General features: G+C 41.7%; 1 protein-coding gene across 3 annotated transcripts; it reads left to right on the forward strand.

The window, feature by feature from the left end:
• Positions 1–515: 515 nt before the first annotated feature.
• LOC135563029 (uncharacterized) lies at positions 516–19,452 on the forward strand. 3 transcript variants are annotated; one of them, XM_065005698.1, is made up of 7 exons: positions 516–779; positions 3,713–3,813; positions 5,878–5,899; positions 6,207–6,257; positions 6,753–7,058; positions 11,431–11,481; positions 14,107–19,452. In XM_065005698.1, the coding sequence occupies exons 2-7, from the start codon at positions 3,781–3,783 to the stop codon at positions 14,325–14,327; spliced, it is 684 nt and encodes a 227-aa protein (XP_064861770.1). In that variant the 5' UTR covers positions 516–779; positions 3,713–3,780; the 3' UTR covers positions 14,328–19,452. The 3 variants fall into 3 exon arrangements, with proteins under 3 accessions (XP_064861770.1, XP_064861772.1, XP_064861771.1); XM_065005700.1 differs by having other exon boundaries at positions 518–779; positions 6,753–6,881; positions 18,608–19,452; XM_065005699.1 differs by having other exon boundaries at positions 520–779; positions 18,608–19,452.
• The last annotated feature ends 343 nt before the right edge of the window (positions 19,453–19,795 follow it).

The raw sequence follows: 19,795 nt of genomic DNA on the forward strand, positions 1-19,795 counted from the left end.
CCTCCTCAAACAAACAATCAGAAGTAATCAGTCATCAATTTCACAGTCAGTGCACAGGTGCTGCACATGAGCTAATCAAATCACTCAATCTTATTTATCCAACCATCTTTGATGTACCTCCACCCTCCCAACCTTTTGGCAGGAGGAGGGGGAGTCTGGAAACTGGCAACACAGCCTGTCTTTAGTGGAGTCTGTCTTGACCATGTAAGATACACAGAGTTTCTATTGTGGATTTCTGAAGAAATTATCGCTGAAGGAATTCAATCCCGAGAACCAGCAAGACACCCATCACACAACAGGAGGTGGTGGCACCTTAATCGGGGAGAAAGGGGTCGATGTAATGACTGGAGCAGATCCAGGGGAGATCCAGTATCATCAAACACATGGTTTCCAGGTGTTTAATGCCATTCCATTTGCTCCGTTCCGCACATTATTATTATAGCTGTATCTCCCCTCAGCAGCCTCCACTCTGTCACTCACATAATCAGACCACATCCCCGCCCACGCTCCTGCCAGTCTCCACTATATAAAGTAGAAGCTGAATGCAAGAGCTGTTGGATGAGTTCCCAGTCGTTACGGGTATCAACGCACTAGAGACCTAACTGACAAACTCACGGGATTTAGGAAATAAATTATGACACACAATTGACATTTTTAGGACGAAAATTACACTTCACTATTTTCTATGTTTGCCGAGACATCCGAAAATTTCCACCGACATCGTAATCTTCAACCGGCGAGGACAGTGAAGGAAACCGGGAAAATTCCGAGCAACACAGGTAAGGTTAAAGCGGAAATCAGCTGTAGAAACGATCAGTGAAGTCAGTTCAGCTAAACCTAGGTGTGTGTGTGTGTGTGTGTGTGTGTGTGTGTGTGTGTGTGTGTGTGTGTAGGCACACCAAAAACAAACAAATGACCCATTAATTATCACCACAATATTAGGTTTAAAGGTCTGTGGAACGGCATAATGTCAACCACTACTCAACGTCATCATAAATGTACTAATTTACTTGTGGAAAGCTCATACGGCGCATCATGAAATAACACACGCAATCAAGTAACAAGAAGGCTGGCTTGAAATGCCGACATACATCGGCGGCAGGTGAGTTTGAAGAAGTCACTTTTCACCATAAAATGTCACCTTTAGATGAACGGGATTAGTTTCACTAGGGGAGGCCGGATTATGTAATTATGTGCACGAGCAAACACCACATCTGTAATGTTCGTCCCCGTCCGGATCTGCCATGCCAGTCATTTGTACACGGCAGAAGAGTAACCATTCCAGATAGAATAACCTTGTTTTTTTGGAGAGAAAAAAACTCAAGTGCTCTGATAATAGCCTAATAGTCCGGTGCGAATCGATGTTCATGTGTTTTGAGAGGCATGTCAAAGTTGAACAGGTGTTACTCGCGGTTTGCGTAAGAAAATAACTGTTTCGATCAATTTAACGAAGTGCTGCGCAAAGCCGTTATAAGAAGCCTATACCGTTATATGAAGGGCATACTTTCACAATGAATGCTTAATACGTTTTGTGCGAATGAATTGAACATAGGCGCAATATTGTTGTATGATTTAGTTAGCTATTTAATGCAACCCTTGTTAATAGATCGCAAAGCAGCATACAACTGAGCTAAACGTTTGGAAATGACAAGTCTACTTTCTCATCCATAGCCTTAAAAGGTCATATCAAGTGCAAGTGCGCTGTTTGGGTCAAGTATAAACACAATGGGACCATGCAGCTGCCATACTGCTCAGGAAGGAGATTCATTCTGTCTCCTAGATATGAACGTACTTAGGTGCGGAAAAGTGCAAATCAGCTGGAGGAAACTGGGTACAAAAGTATCAATATCCACAGTAAAACGAGTCCTATATCGACATAACCTGAAAGGCCGCTCAGCAAGGAAGAAGCCACTGCTCCATAACCGCCATAAGAAAGCCAGACTACGGTTTGCAACTGCGCATGGGGACAAATATTGTACTTTTTGGAGAAATGTCCTCTGGTCTGATGAAACAAAAATAGAACTGTTTGGCCATAATGACCATCATTATGTTTGGAGGAAAAATGGGGAGGCTTGCAAGCCGAAGAATACCACGGGGTGGAAGCATCATGTTGTGGGGGTGCTTTGCTGCAGGAGGGACTAGTGCACTTCACAAAAAAGATGGAATCATGAGGGTGGAAAATGATGTGGATATATTCAAGCAACATCGCAAGACATCAGTCAGGAAGTTGAAGCTTGATCGCCGATGAGTCTTACAAATGGACAATGACCCCAAGCATACTTCCAAAGTTGTGGCAATATGGCTTAAGGACCGCAAAGTCAAGGTATTGGAGTGGCCATCACAAAGCCCTGACCTCAATCCTATAGAAAATGTGTTGTCAGAACTGAAAAAGTGTGTGTGCAAGCAATGAGAACTACAAACCTGACTCAGTTACACCAGCTCTGTCAGGAGGAATGGGCCAAAATTCACCCAATTTATTGTGGGAACCTTGTGGAAGGCTACCCAAAACGTTTAACCCAAGTTCAACAATTTAAAGGCAATGCTACCAAATACTAATTGAGTGTATGTAAACTGCTGACCCACTGGGAATGGGATGAATGAAATAAAATATTTAAAAAAGCCTTCCCTCTACTATTATTCTGACATTTCACATTCTTAAAATAAGCTGGTGATCCTAACTGACCAAAGACAGGGAATTTGTACTAGGATTAAATGTCAGGAATTGTGAAACTGAGTTTAAATGTATTTGGCTAAGGTGTATGTAAACTTCCGACTTCAACTGTACATGTTGAACTTCCATCCTCACAGGCCAGGGACACAATGTATGAATTTATGGTTGGATCAGAATCACCATTATAATCATTGGCCAGTACGGAGAATTAAATAAAACCACAAGTCTAAATCCATGGCTAATTTAGGAAAGGGACAATTTTAGTAAGCTAGCTACTCACCGGAGGAATACTACACAACAAGGTGCAACAATTCAAGATTTGTCAACGTTTGGCTTCTGTGTTGTGATTGGTGTGAAGCCAAATCCAAACTGGCTTCCCTTGACACTTCTTGTGATGCACCAGGACCATTCACAGCTGAGCTCACTCAGTTTAGTTCAATACTGATTGGCTATTATTAATTGTTTTATTTTGATCAACGGAGGCCAAATGCTTGCTGGCTTCCCTTGCATTCAATAATATGGTGGCAACAATGTCATACTGTATGTATGAAACACAGAGACAAAAGAATGTACATTTTGTATGTTTTTTTTTTCTTGGTAATTTTTTGGGGGAACACAGCCATGAATACACATCACTGTAAACTGTGCCTCCCCCCCGGAATACACAGGTCTCGAATATATTGGCATAACTAGGCTACACAGAATCACGGTAGACCCATTGTAAAAATGTCTTTTGGTGCACCCAACTTGTCCCAACTGCCGACTGAGGTTTGGTTTACGGAGCGCTATTTGAAATAAGGACTGGTGTCGTCATATACCAAACGATCGAGTTCTGTTGTGACCCTATAAAACTAGCAGGTGGAGCTAGGTGGCAAGAGCTGTCGGGTGAGCGCGGATTTGGGCACACAGCAATGCAGCCAGTTGTTACGCAGAGAAACGCACTAGAGACCTAGCTGACAGACCCACAGGATTTAGGAAAGAAATGGGACTACATTATTTTTATTTTAGGCAGGAAACGTGACTTTATTTTTATTTTTGCAGAGACATCCAAGGACTGCCGCTGATTTCCCTGGCGCGCAGAAATTATAATCTTCAACCTGTGAGGACAGATGGGGACACCGGAATCATTCCAAGCAACTCAGGTGAGGTTAAAGCGGCAATCGGCAGTAGAAACACTATCCAAAAGTCAGCGCCGCCCCTGTTCCGGTAAAAATCTGAGGGATGGGGTTAGAAATGTAGCTACTGAAATTTAAGACAGCTATGAGTGCAAGGATTTACCATCCGTGATTTCAAAATGATAGATTTAACCTATATGATTTGAGGCTATATATTTTTAGTTTACATTTACTTTGTATGCAAACATTGGCGTAAAACAAGTTTATATGTTTGGTTCTGATGGGATACGACAGTTGAACTACGCGCATGAGGCATTTATAAATTATATTAGCCAAGAACCTACAGTGCCTTGCTAAAGTATTCACCCCCTTTGGCATTTTACCCATTTTGTTGCCTTACAACCTGGAATTGGGATTGTATCATTTGATTTACACAACATGCCTACCACTTTGAAGATGCCCCCCCCCCAGTGCCTTGCTAAAGTATTCACCCCCTTTGGCATTTTACCCATTTTGTTGCCTTAAAAAAAGTCAATATATTGTAGAGCCACCTTTTGCAGCAATTACATCTGCAAGTCTCTTGGGATATGTCTCTATGTTTGGCACGTCCAGCCAATGGGATTTTTTTCCCATTCTTCAAGGCAAAACTTCTCCAGCTCCTTCAAGTTGGATGGGTTCCGCTGGTGTACAGCAATCTAAGTCCTACCACAGATTCTCAATTGGATTGAGGTCTGGGCTTTGACTAGGTCATTCCAAGACTCTTAAATGTTTCCCCTTAAACCACTCAAATGTTGCTTTAGCAACAGACTGAAACAGGTTCCCATCAAAGAATTTCCCTGTATTTAGCACCATCCATCATTCCTTCAATTCTGACCAGTTTCCCACCCAGTCCCTGCCAATGAAATACATCCCCACAGCATGATGCTGCCACCACCAAGCCCAGCTCTGGAGTGTAGGGCTTAAAGTGGTCCTATGGACAGATCCTCCAATCTCCACTGTTGGAGCTTTGCAGCTCTTTCAGGGCTATCTTTGGTCTCTTTGTTGCCTCTCTGATTAATGCCCTCCTTGCCTGGTCTGTGAGTTTTGGTGGGTGGCCCTCATGGCAGGTTTGTTGTGGTGCCATATTTTTTCAATTTCTTAATAATGGATTTAATGGTTCTCTGTTGCAGACTCTGGGGCCTTTCAGAACAGGTGTGTGTGTGTATATATACTGGGATCATGTGACCGATCATGTGACACTTAGATTGCACACAGGTGGACTTTTATTTAACTAATTATGTGACTTCTGAAGGTAATTGGTTGCCCCAGATCTTATTTAGGGGCTTCATAGCATAGGGGGTGAATACATATGCACGCACCACTTTTCCATTAAAAAGAAATATTTATTTTTTACCCCTTTTTCTCCCCAATTTCGTGGTATTCAATTATTTTAGTAGCTACTATCTTGTCTCATCCCTATAACTCCCATACGGGCTCGGGAGAGACGAAGGTTGAAAGTCATGCGTCCTCCGATACACAACCCAACACAATGAAATCCAAATAAAAATCCATTTAAATTACAGGTTGTAATGCAACAAAATAGGAAAAATGCCAAGAGGGTGAATACTTTTGCAAGGCACTGTATAGATCAATAATTTACAAGTCCAAAAATGGCTGTAGGAACTGCTGATAGCCCCTTTAAAGGAAAGTGTATATACTATATAACTAGGCCTATGCATGTGTTTTTTGAATCATATCACAGGGTCGTACCAAATGGTCTCCTTTCTATTTGTTATTTTATAATAAAAGCTTAGTCCTGCAACTTCAAAAATGGCACTGGGTGAAAAAGCATCAGTCTTTCTCACGCAAATTCTGTAATTCCATAGAGCTGGTCCACATGCTGATTTGGGATTTGCGGCATCTTTAGGGAAATATAGTTGGACTGAGGTCAGGGGGATGCGGAAACCATGATAGAGTATTAGATCTGTAGAGATTTATGGTGATTAATATACAACGCAGAGAATATTCCCTGTATAAAACACCTGCTGGATATGTACTTCCCTACTTTTTACATAACAAAAAAAATAATTTTGTTAATCATCTTCTCCACAGCTCGAACAAATGGATTGGAGAGGTAAGTGAACACACCTCTCCTCAATATCTTGACCTCAGTTTTGCCGTCTTAGATTTCTCACCAGGGCTTTAAATATGCATCATCACCTCTGACTAAATGGCATGAACTGTAGTTGATCTCTGTCCTACCACTTCGCTGTTGTGATCTATAGTCAATTTGAAAAAGCACTATAGCCTGAGATTAATTTGTTGATTTCCTATTATCATTAAATTAACAGCTTTTTTTTTTTTTTTACCAATAATGTCTGGAGCTGACATGGGTATTGAAAATAACCCACATGCATGAGCTCTTGTTTGCTTTATTTCAGTTCCATTTCTCTGTGCAGTAGCATGTCTTGTGTCACAGTTTAATGCCACAGGTGAGCTGTCCTCGCTATGCATGTGTTCACATTGTGTTCACTTATTTAGACTGACTTTTATTGCCATTGAAGTAGCTTTCCCTGACATAATAGCCTGACCAAATAGATTCAATCAGTGTAATATTATTATCAATCTCAGCGCCTGGCTGGAATGTTACTGTAATCTTCTCTACAGGAAGCCCATATAAGGGAGGCCATATTGAATAGCAATAAGTTTGAACCATCAGCCAGACAGTATGCTCTAGCTTGTCAACAATGAGGAAAAATACCTCTTGTCTGAATATTTACAAGGCCTCTGCTATAGGGCACCCAGAGATCTCACCATTTAGTTAAAGTTATACAATTGTATTGTTAATTGTGGTGTACATTTTTATTATAAATGTAAAACAAAAACCTCACAATTGACACTTTTTTGTCTCTTGTTGTAATGATCTGCCTGATGAGTCTAGGCCCAAGCCTCCAAATGCTCTGTTAAAGTAATCCCTCTTCCCCCAGGTGGTGTGAATACATCTCTCTCTACAGCTCAGAGCAACTTGTCTCTGTGTTTCATCTGCATGACTGAGAGGTGTCAAGATGTGACAAAGATTTTCAATTCAATGAGCGATGACAAACTTTGGATGCAAGGTACTGAAACGTCTGCCCTTCTTGGCTGTTCCCTGACCTCGTCTCCCTCTTCTGGGAAGTGTGTGCCATGTTTTGAGGACTGCAAGGTCTACATTGTGTGCCTTGACATGCCCAAGGACCTCAAACTGGACCTGGAGTGGGGCAGTGTTAGCATTTTCCTTTCCAACACTGAAGCTAGTGAGTACAACTTTGAGATGGTTTAGGTTTGACATGGGGGGACAGAACCGTCACCATATTTTGGTGACACTGAATGTCTAATGCATGGTGCCGTTATAATTAAGCATTAAGGAAAGAGGGGGTGTGATATAGGGCCAATATACCATGGCTGGGGCATACCTAAGTGCTGTTCTTGCAGTGCCTTCGGAAAGTATTCAGGCCCCTTGACTTTTTCATATTTTGTTATGTTACAGCCGTGTTCTAAAATTGACTAAATAGTCCCCCCCCCCCCCCCCCAATCTACACACACTACCCAATAATGACAAAGCAAAAACAGGTTTCTATAAATGTTTGCAAATGTATGGGGGGAAAAAAAGCTAATATCGCATTTACATAAGTATTCAGATTCTTTACTCAGTACTTTGTTGAAGCACCTTTGGCAGCGGCTACAGCAGGCCTGGGTAATTATTTTCCATGGAGGGCCACATTAGAATATATTTTTGCCATTGCGGGACAGAATCATATTACAAGATTATACATCATGTGTATGACTGTTGACAGATATATCTACTGTAAATCACATCCAGATATGATACTTATTTTACTTTTTTAACATGCACAGAAATAAACCACATCCATGTTCTCCTTTTGGTAGGTATATTCCTTATTAAACATGCAATGAACTACAGTGGTAAAATTACACTGCATTCAGCACCACGGACAGAACTCTTGTTAACGGGGATGCACAAGAAAGAGTTCAACATTACATTTAAACTGCTCAATCAGTGTGAGGAGTGAAGTCTCCGATGGGCATTGACTAGAGCAGTGAAGTCGGGTATGGTTTCTGACGTCGCTATGCGCAGGATTGCTGAGAGTCAGAGATGATCTGTGCCTTGACTTATATTTCATCACTGAATGTCTGTTCACATACATCGGTTGACCCAAACAGTACAAACATCTTCTGAGCATGACATCTACAGATGCATAGAACCTCATCAGTGACATTGTTTTGAATAGTTCTCCAATCACTGCATCAGACTGAAGATCGATAAGCTCAAGTTGCAGGTCAGTTGGAGCGTTATGCACATTGAAGGTGAAAGGAGAGGAAACCAACAGCATGTCATTTTCCAACACTTTGAAATCCTCAAAATGATGAGAGAACTCACCGTTCAAAGCCTGCAACAGCGATGTAAACTTCTCCCGCTGGTCATCTGATAGGGAACAGACTAGTAGTGTCGGAAGGTGGGTGATTCATGAGGGACATGAGGTCCATGGTGAAGGCAAAATCAGCCAACCATTCTTTATCTTGCAGTTGAGGGTAATCCACATATTTTCATTTCATTTACAAAAACCACACCTTCTCCAAACTCCACTGTCTCACGTTTGTGTGGTAGGGGGGATCTGCATGACCCGACTCGGTCACTTCCAACAGTGAGACAAACTGCCTGTGGTTTAAAGATTTTGCTCTTATGAAGTTTACCACTTTAGTGACTGTATCCACAACATGGCTCATTTTCAGAACACATTTACAGAGCACCTCCTGATGAATAATGCAATGCAGGAAAATACTTTTCTGGTCTGGGTTCAGCTCAGCTACTTTTGAAAAGCGCCAATGTTCTTTTTCCTGTCAAGTATGGGCATCCATCAGTGGTCAGACTGGATAACTTTTCAGAACTCAGTCCCAGCTTTGCCACACTTATTAACCTTCAATAAATCTTTCCCTGTGGTTGTGCTCTTCATTGACTGCGCTGAAGCAAGCTCTTCTGTAATTTCAAAGTCTGGGGTTATGCCTCGTAAGAATATCAACAACTGCGCCGTGTCACGTGCATCACTGCTCTCATCAAGGGCCAATGAAAAATGGATCATCTTTTACCTTGCCTTTCAACCGTTGTTCCACATTCTCTGCGATGTTCTCAACAAGCCATGTCACTGTTCATCTTGACAGGGAAGCATTTTCAAACAGCTCTTTCTTTTCGGGGCAAAGTATTGCTGCAGAGTCAATTAAACATTATTTAATGAATTCGTCCTCATCGAATGACTTGCTATGTTTAGTCATTTTGTGGGACACATGGCTAGCTCTCGCAATTCCGTCGTTTGCTGAATGCAGTTTTGTGAAAAATCCTTGCTGCTTTCGCAACTGAGAAAGCAACTCTTTCAATGCCTTTGCCCTCTGCTCAAAAGACATATTCCTATATTTCTCTGCATGCTTCGTTTGGAAGTATCAGGACAAGTTGTGGTCTTTGAAGACAGCGATGTTCTCTTTGCACACTAAGCACACAGCTTTCCCTGATACCTCAAAGACATATTTGGATGTCCACTCTTGTTGGAACACCCTACATTCATCGTCTCTTCTCCTTTTCTTTGAAATACTAATTTTTGTGCAATTTCTAGCTAGCTACTATTTGTAACTGATGTGTGTCAGCTTGTCAGTCACTCTGTCCTCGTGTCGTTATTTATACGTGCCTTCAAAATAAATGTCCCACGAGCAGTGGGAGTTAAATCATTATACAAAGGCGAGTATTCATTGGGCTTTTAATTTGAATAACAAATATATTTTTCAAAACTTTATCACAAATTCTTTGATCTGAGCATGATTCCGCGGGTCGTATTGAATCAGGTCGCAGGCTGCATACGGCCCCCGGGCCGGCCTTTTCCCAGGACTGGATTACATCGTGACATCTTCTTGGATATGACGCTACAAGCTTGGATATGACGCTACAAGCTTGGCACACATGTATTTGGGTACAGCTATTTTCAGGATGTTCAATCAGGTTCAAATCTGGGCTCTGGCTGGGCCACTCAAGGACATTGAGACTTGTCCCGAGGCTACTCCTGCGTTGTCTTGGCTGTGTACTTAGGGTTGTTGTGCTGTTGGAATGTGAACCTTCGCACCAGTCTGAGGTCCTGAGCGCTCTGGAGCAGGTTTTTAATCAAGGATATCCGTACTTTGCATTCATCTTTGACTAGTCTCCCAGTCCCTGCAGCTGAAAAACATTCCCACAGCATGATGCTGCCACCACCATGCTTCAGCATAGGGATGATGCCAAATTCAATCTTTCATTTTATCAGACCAGAGAATGTTTATCATGGTCTGAGACTCTTTAGGTGCCTTTTGGCAAACACCAAGCAGACTGTCATGTGCCTTTTAAGTAAGGAGTTGCTACCATCTGGCCACTCTACCATAAAGGCCTGGTTGGTGAATTGCTGCAAAGATTGTTCCTTCTGGAAGGTTCTTCCATCTCCACAGAGGAACTCTAGAGCTCTGTCAGTGACCATCGGGTTCTTGGTCACCTCCATGAACAAGTCCCTTCTCCCCCGATTGCTCAGTTTGGCCGGGCTTTGCTCTAGGAAGAGACTTGGTGTTTCCAAACTTCTTCTACCTGACCTCGGCACCCATTCCTCCCTAATCCACAGCTCTCCACCCCTATCAGTGACCGCAACCATGGGATTGCCTTTTCCCTTACTAAGTAACTTTCCAAGCCCCTGGCTCATATCCAACCTTTATTGACCCCACCATATACATTCCTCCTTTGAAATTATAACCCAACAACTGAAACCAGACTGTGGCCCTTCTCCTTTCCATAGGATACCTGATGTCTAACAAGAACACGTTCTGACAGAACGTAAACATTCTGCATTCCCCTCTCTCACTCTGTAACATGAATAAGTATATTTCAAGTTTAGAACCCATCAAAATGTAAGAATGGAGGCCACTGTCTTCTTGGGGACCTTCAATGCTGCAGACATATTTTTGGTACCGATCCCCAGATCTGTGCCTCGACACAATCCTGTCTCAGCTCTACAGACAATTCCTTCGACCTCATGGCTGTTTTTGCTCTGACATGTACTGTCAACTGTGGGACCTTTTATATAGACAGGTGCTTGCCTTTCCAAATCATGTCCACTCAATGGAATTTACCACAGGTGAACTCCAATCAAGTTGTAGAAACATCAAGGTTGATCAATGGAAACAGGATGCACCTGAGCTCATAGCAAAGAATCTGAATACTTGTGAAAATAAGGCATTTCTGTTTTTTAATACATTTTAAAATAAGGCTGTAACTTAACAAAATGTGGAAAAAGTCGAGGGGTCTGAATACTCTCTGAAGGAACTGTATATAAAACCCTTAGCCGTGGTATATTGGCCATATCACAAACCCCTGAGATGTCATACTGTTATTATAAACTTGTTACCAATGTAATTAGAGCAGTAAAAATAAATGTCATACCCGCGGTATACAGTCTGATATACCACTGCTGTCAGCCAATCAGCATCCAGGGCTCAAACCACCCAGTTCATAATGAGCATGTATGACCCCCTAATAATGTCTTCGTTCATTTGTACCATCTGCACAACAGGTCACTCACTAAGCTTTCTTTACTCTCATTTCAGCATGCCCTAGACTGAAGGAAGCTGGACCTGTTGGTCAAGCTGGACACAACAGTAAGTTTAGTGTTTGAGTTTCCTAGTAAGAAAACAAATCTATGTAGTGCACTTTACATTAGGGCACTTGTTAGTTTAATTATTACTTTAATTGTATTGTAATTAACAATTGGTACACTGTACTTATATTGTGCTAAGGTTAGCGCATGGTGTAAACATTTTTATAGCAGTGACTCCAACCAGTCACTCCTGAGCTTTTCCTAGCTGATCTGTTGTATAGTGCCTCACCTATTTACACACCAAAAAAGGTTAATGTGTTTATATTTTTTGCAAATGTAAAAAAAAAAAGACAAAAACTTATCATGGCTCAGGAGAAGACCCAGATGCAGACAGTTCAGTTAGCACGGCTCAGGAGAAGACCCAGATGCAGACAGTTCAGTTAGCACGGCTCAGGAGAAGACCCAGATGCAGACAGTTCAGTTAGCACGGCTCAGGAGAAGACCCAGATGCAGACAGTTCAGTTAGCACGGCTCAGGAGAAGACCCAGATGCAGACAGTTCAGTTAGCACGGCTCAGGAGAAGACCCAGATGCAGACAGTTCAGTTGGCACGGCTCAGGAGAAGACCCAGATGCAGACAGTTCGAAGTAAAAGTTCATTACAAAAACGGGGCAGGCAAACGACAGGTCAAGGGGCAGGCAGAGGTCAGTAATCCAGGGCAGTGTAACAAAGTACAAAATGGCAGGAAAGCTCAGGGTCAGGGCAGGCAGAATGGTCATAAACGGGAAAAAAGGGGACTAGAGAAACGGGAATATGGGAAAACGCTGATAGGCTTGACAAGACAAACTGGCAACAAACCGAAAACATGGGTATAAATACACTGGGGATAAATGGGGAAGATGGGTGACACCTGGAGAGGGGTGGAGACAAGCACAAAGACCGGTGAAACAGATCAGGGTGTGACAAATTTACATAATTATTCACACCTGAGTCGATACATGTTCGAAGCTATTACAGCTTTGACTTTCTAGGTAAGTCTAAGAGTTTTGCACACCTGGATTGTACAATATTTACATTTTTTAAATTCTTCAACGTTTGTCAAGTTGGTTGTTTTCTCTACAGCCATTTTGAAGTCTTTCTATAGTTTTTCAAGGTGATTTAAGTCAACTATAACTAGGCGGCCTCCCAGGTGGCGCAGTGGTTAAGGGGGCTGTACTGCAGCGCTAGCTGTGCCACCAGAGACCCTGGTGGCCCAGGCTCTGACGTAACCGGCCGCGACTGGGAGGTCCGTGGGGCGATGCACAATTGGCCTAGCGTCACCCGGGTTAAGGAGTGTTTGGCCGGTAGGGAAAATCCTTGTCTCATCGCGCACCAGCAACTCCTGTGGCGGGCTTGGCGCAGTGTGCGCTAACCAAGGTTGCCAGGTGGACGGTGTTTCCTCTGACACATTGGTGCGGCTGGCTTCCGGGTTGGATGGCGCTGTGTTAAGAAGCAGTGTGGCTTGGTTGGGTATTGGAGGACTTTCAACCTTCGTCTCTCCCGAGCCCGTACAGGAGTTGTAGCGATGAGACAAGATAGTAGCTACTAAACAATTAGATACCACGAAATTGGGGAGAAAAAGGGAAAGTAACATTTTTAAAACAAATGTTTAAAAAAAACTAACTAGGCCACTAAGGAACATTCAATGTCGTCTTGGTAAGCAACTTCAGTGTATATTTTGCCTTGTGTTTTAGGTTATTGTCCTGCTGAAAGGTATTTGTCTGGAAAGCAGATTGAAACAGGCAAAATCCTAGAGGAAAACCTGGGTCACACCTTGATCTGTTTCACCTGTCTTTGTGCTTGTCTCCACCCCCCCCTCGCCCATCTTCCCCATTATCCCCCGTGTTTTTATACATGTGTTATCTGTTTGTTGCCAGTTCATTTTGATCGTCAAGCCTACCAGCGTGTTCCCCCGTGCTCCTGTCTGGTTCTAGTTTTCCCGGTTTTGACCATTCTGCCTGCCGTTCTGTACCTTTTGGACTCTGATCTGGATTACTGACCTCTGCCTGTCCTTGCTTGACCTGTCATTTTGCTTGCCCCCTGTTCTAGTAATAACTTTGTTACATCGACACTGTCTGCATCTGAGTCTTCCCCAAAACGTGATACTGTGCTTAGCTCTATTCTGTTTGTTTTTTATAAAAGAAAAACTCCCCAGTCCTTGCCATGATAAGTGTTAACACATGACACAACGACTAGGTTCCAGTTTAACAACATTTACTTCACCGTATTTCCACAGTACACAGTTGCCAATGCACCCAGGCCAGGTCCATCTCCTGTGAGACTACTGTGCAGGCCTACTAATAACAGTGATAGCACCGTAATAACAGAAATATAGGGATACTTAACATGAACTTCACAATAAGCATGCCCATGACATGATGCAGCCACCATCATGTTTGAAAATATGAAGAGTGGTACTCAGTGATTAGTGTGATGTTGGATTTGCCCCAAACACAACGCTTTGTATTCAGAACATGACGTTTCCTGAATACTACACTTTGCCACATTTTTGCAGTTTTACTTTAGTACCTTTTTGCAAACAGGATGCATATTCTGTACAGGCTCCTTCTTTTAACTCTGTCATTTAGGTTAGTATTGTGGAGTAATGACAATGTTGTTGATCCATCCTCTGTTTTCTCCTATCTCAGCCATTGAGCTCTGTAACTGTTTAAGTCACCATTGGCCTTATGGTGAAATGCCGGAGAGGAAGGAAACCTCACAGGAAACTGAGTTGGGAAGGAAATTCACTGCTCGACTAAGGGACCTTACAGAAAATTGTATTTGTTCGGTACAAAGATTAGGTAGTCTGTTTAAAAATCATGTTAAACACTCATTGCACACAGTCCATGCAACTTATGGGACTTGTTAAGCACATCTTTACTACTGAACTTATTTAGGCTTGCCATTACAAAGGGCTTGAATACTTAATGACTCAAGACAATTCAGCTTTTCATTTGTAACCATTTCTAAAAACATACTTCCCCTTTGACATGATGGGGTATTGTGTGTAGGCCAGTGACTAACACAACAATCTTGAAAAAGTCCAGGGCTGTGAATACTTTCTGAAGGTACTGTATGTAATCATTCCTGTACTGTCATTACAGATTGCTCCAGCAATGTTTTAATTTAATATTCAAACCGTATTTTAACGAAAACATGTCTCATGGTTATTTTCCGTGACATTAGCCGATTCAATAACACAGAGATCAGCAGTCTGGGTGTTCTCAGTGTGTTTGTCTTTTAACAGGTGGAGTCAGAAGTCTTTCTGGGCATCCTGGTGAGTAAACAAAACCCACAGAACAGCAATGCTCAGCTCGAGCTTCAGCGTGTACACCGAGAATAAAGATACAAACTCTGAATACTTGGATGTGGTGGTGTGAGCGAGAGACTTTGTTGTTCGTCGAGAATATTCTACAAATCAAATCTGAAGATAAGCAATGGGTAGTAGTGTATATCAGTGTTTGACGATTCATTTTCTTTGTGTTTAACTGCTCTCCCTGTCCTCTTCTCCCACAAAAATCCAAACCCACCACTTCAATCTCTGATGGCACTGGGAGCTTATACAAAGTAGCAATGATCGCTATTGGCATGTTAGCAGCTGCTATCATTGTCGCTTAATACAGAAGCCAGACCAAATCAAGTGAGTAAGCAGGCAGGGGCGATACAGGGTTTACTGGCTCAACAAATGTCCCTTTTATATTGGAGAATACAGGATTAACACACATTTCTTGCTAACAAACTATAGTTTTGGCAAGTTGGTTAGGACATCTACTTTGTGCATAAGACAAGTAATTTTTTCAACAATTGTTTACAGATTAATTCACTATCACAATTCCAGTGGGTCAGAAGTAAACATACACTAAGTTGACTGTGCCTTTTAAACAGCTTGGAAAATTCCAGAAAATTATGTCATGGCTTTAGAAACTTCTGATAGGCTAATTGACATCATTTGAGTCCATTGGAGGTGTACCTGTGGATGTATTTCAAGGCTTACCTTCAAATTCATTGCCTCTTTGCTTGACATCATGGGAAAATCAAAAGAAATCAGCCAAGACCACAGAAAAAATAATTGTAGAACTCCAAGTCTGGTTCATCCTTGGGAGCAATTTCCAAATGCCTGTAGGTACCACGTTCATCTGTTCAAACAATAGTACGCAAGTATAAACACCATGGGATCACGCAGCCGTCATTCCACTCAGGAAGGAGACTCGTTCTGTCTCCTAGAGATGAACGTACTTAGGTGCGAAAAGTGCTAATCAATCCCAGAACAACAGCAAAAGACCTTGTGAAGATGCTGGAGGAAACCGGTACAAAAGTATCTATATCCACAGTACAACGAGTCCTATATTGACATAACCTGAAAGGCAGCTCAGCAAGGAAGAAGACACTGCTCCAAAACCGCCATTAAAAAAAGCCAGACTACGGTTTGCAACTGCACATGTGGACAAAGATTGTACTTTTTGGAGAAATGTCCTCTGGTCCGATGAAACAAAAATAGAACTGTTTGGCCATAATGACTATCGTTATGTTTGGAGGAAAAAGGGGGAGGCGTGCAAGCTGAAGAACACCATCCCAACCATGAAGCACGGGGGTGGCAGCAACATGTTGTGGGAGTGCTTTGCTGCAGAAGGGACTGATGTACTTCACAAAATAGATGGCATCATGAGGGTATATTGAGGCAACATCTCAAGACATCGGTCAGGAATTTAAAGCTTGGTCGCAAATGGGTCTTCCAAATGGACAATGACCCCAAGCATACTTCCAAAGTTGTGGTAAAATGGCTTAAGGACAACAAAGTCAAGGTACTGGAGTGTCCATCACAAAGCCCTGACCTCAATCCCATAGAAAATGTGTGGGCAGAACTGAAAAAGCGAGTGCAAGCAAGGAGGCCTACAAACCTGACTCAGTTACACCAGCTCTGTCAGAATTCACCCAATTTATTGTGGGAAGCTTGTGGAAGGCTACCCAAACCGTTTGACCCAAGTTAAACCATTTAAAGGCAATGCTGCCAAATACTAATTGAGTGTATGTAAACTTCTGACCCACTTGGAATGTGGTGAAATAAAAGCTGAAATAAATCACTTATTCATTTCACATTCTTAAAATAAAAAGTGGTGACCCTGACCTAAGACTGACTTTTTACTGGGATTAAATGTCAGGAATTGTGAAACATTTAAACTCAGTTTATTTGGCTAAAGGTGTATGTAAACTTCAGGCAGATGTATTTGAGTGACATCTTTCATGTAGTTGTCTTTACAGGTATTGTCTAGTGTCCACTTCAGAAGTCCATTCAGGAACACCAGACCCAGTTAGTTGTTAAAGACTGTCACATCTACTGCTTCCGGCGCTACGCTAGTCGGAAACATATTATGAAGTTATTTGTGTTTTGACTATTGATAGTATTTGCATTACTGCAGTTAAAGTTAATTGGCAATGCAAATAGTGGCCGTCACAAAGCCCTGACCTCAATCCCATTGAACATTTGTGGGCAGAACTGAAAAAGCATGTTCGAGCAAGGAGGCCTACAAACCTGACTCGGTTACACCAGCTCTGTCAGGAGGAATGGGCCAAAAATTCAACCAATTTATTTGTGGAAGGCTACCTGAAACGTTTGACCCAAGTTAAGCAATTTACCAAATACTAATTGAGTGTATGTAAACTTCTGACCCACTGGGAATGTGATGAAAGAAATAAAAGCTGAAATAAATCACTACTATTATTCTGACATTTCACATTCTTAAAATGAAGTTGTGATCCTGACTGACCTAAGACAGGGTATTTTTATAGGGATTAAATGTCAGGAATTGTGAAACTGCTTTTAAATATTCGGCTAAGGTGTATGTAATCTTCCAACTTCAACTGTATTAGGAAACAAATCCAGTGCCTTCAGAGAGTATTCACACCCCTTGACTTTTTCCACATTTTGTTGTTACAGCATGAATTTTAAATGTATTGAATGAAAAGCTGAAATGTCTGTAGTTAATAAGTATTCAACCCTTTTGTTATGGTAAGCCTAAACTTCAGGAGTAAACATTTGCATAACTAGTCAGATAATAAGTTGCATTCACTCTGTGTGCAATAATGTTTAACATGATTGTTGAATTCCTACCGCATCTCTGTACCCCAACACATACAATTATCTGTAAGGTCCCTCAGTCGAGCAGTACATTTCAAGCCCAGATTCAAAGACAAAACCAGGGAGGTTTTCCAAAGCCTTGTAAAGAAGGGCACCTATTGCAGATGGGTAAAAAACCAAGGAGACATTGAATATCCCTTTGAGCATGGTGAACATTGCTTAAAAATATACAGTGGTACTCAGTGATGTGTTGTTGGATTTGCTCCCAAACATAATGCTTTGTATTCAGGACAAAACATGCATTTTTTTGCAGTTCTACTTTAGTGCCTTCTTGCAAACAGGATGCATGTTTCGGAATATTTGTATTCTGTACAGGCTTCCTTCTCTTCACTCTGTCATTTTAGGTTAGTATTGGGGAGTAACTACAATGTTGTTGATCCATCCTCAGTTTTCTCTTATCACAGCCATTAAACTCTGTAACAGGTTTAATATCACCATTGGCCTCATGGTGAAACCCCTGAGCGGTTTCCTTCCTCTCTGTCAACTGAGTTAGGTAATTGACTCACAGGTCTGTATGTAAACCCATACGTCTCCTGCAATAGAGCCTTTGGCATTTATACAGTCCTGACCACACAAACACATCACTGAGTACCACTCTTTATGTATTGTCCTCACTGCATGTGTAAGTGCGGTTACACTTTACGTTAGTGCCCTTACTGTTTATTACAATCACAGTATAACAAGTGTAGTAAATTATTGTTACACTACCCACATTGCACTTAGCATTAAGGTTACTGCTGTGAATACAATACTTACACTAATTGTAACATGCGAGATATGAACCCGGGTCTACCATGGGAGAAACCATCATCTTGAACAAGAGAAAGTTCCCTACTGGCCCGAAGGGGTGCAGGCAGGGCTACCCATCACGTGACAATAAGCAACCATTACTGACTCATGTCTGCTACATGGGTACGTGAGTAGTAACACAGTATTAAGGGCACTGTAATGTAAAGTGTTGCTGTAGTATAAACTCTACTGTCCATTCATTCTTGTTTTGTTTTTCTCCATAGACCCAATTGTCTTGACCATCTTTTTCTGCATCGGAGCTGGCTTCATCACAATGTAGAATTAAGTACCTTACGGTCATTGTTTTGAATTTAAAAAAGGTCAAGAAAGCTAAGACCAATTTCAAAGCAAGAATTTTGCTAGGACAAAAGAAAGGTTTGGAACGCTCTTATTGGTCTAACTAATTTACTGCCTGGTGGAAAACTCCATCCCACCAAAACAGGCAGAATTTTCAGGTGTTTTTTTCCAAACTGCTCTTACACTAAAAGGGCATCATTTTCACAGTATTATTCCAATCTCATACTGTGGAAATATATAAAACACTGGAAAATCTAGTTTGACTGTGTGATATGGTGGGGTTGAACCTAGGTGCAGAGAATGGACCAGATGAGGAACTAATGATTTTAAGGATAAACAAATACTTTACTGTGAAAAGATAACCGTAACACAGGAGAAAACAACAAACATTCGGACTAGAAACTCACTCAGGGGACAAACACATCAAAAATAAAGCTTCTGCAAAGAGAACAGAAAACACCTCTTTTAAAGGGGGAAAATCATGAGGAAATGGGAAACACCCGAGTGTAATAAGTCTCTGATGCCAGGAGGAACCAGGACAGACTGCAGTGGGCCTTTAAGTGTTACTGAGATTTTACTATACAGTGTTTTTGTAGTCACAAAAGCATGACCACAACTTTTATGCAAGAAAACAAATAGATGATTTGTGTAAATGCAGCCTTCTCTGTTTTGCTCGCTCTGTTGCTCTCTGATCATGCCTAGATTATAAATGCCTCAATGTCAATGTTGCCTTGTATGTGAATTACATGTAATGAAATCCATTTGCCTTGGACAGACAATTCTCAGACCTTTCTTGATGGTTTATTCCTGTAACTATTTAATAGTCCTTCCGTATTGCTCAATCATTATTACGGAGTCAGAAGTATTTTAATATACTTTGTTCATATTAATTGCATGGTCGTATCACAGGTCGCATGTGAGGTATAAATAATATTCATATGATAAATGACCTCACTCCACTTCTAAGGGTTATGTGTTTGAATTATGTCTGTGGGGTAGGGAGCATAGCAAAAAAGGCACATTTCTGCTGGCCATCTGTAGAGACATGTGTGGGAAGCTTTGTGTGGTTAAGCACAAAGGTGACATGGTACAGATGGAATAACATGCCAGAAGAC

This window comes from Oncorhynchus nerka, linkage group LG20, assembly GCF_034236695.1.
Source record: "Oncorhynchus nerka isolate Pitt River linkage group LG20, Oner_Uvic_2.0, whole genome shotgun sequence".
Classification (NCBI taxonomy): Eukaryota; Metazoa; Chordata; class Actinopteri; order Salmoniformes; family Salmonidae; genus Oncorhynchus; species Oncorhynchus nerka.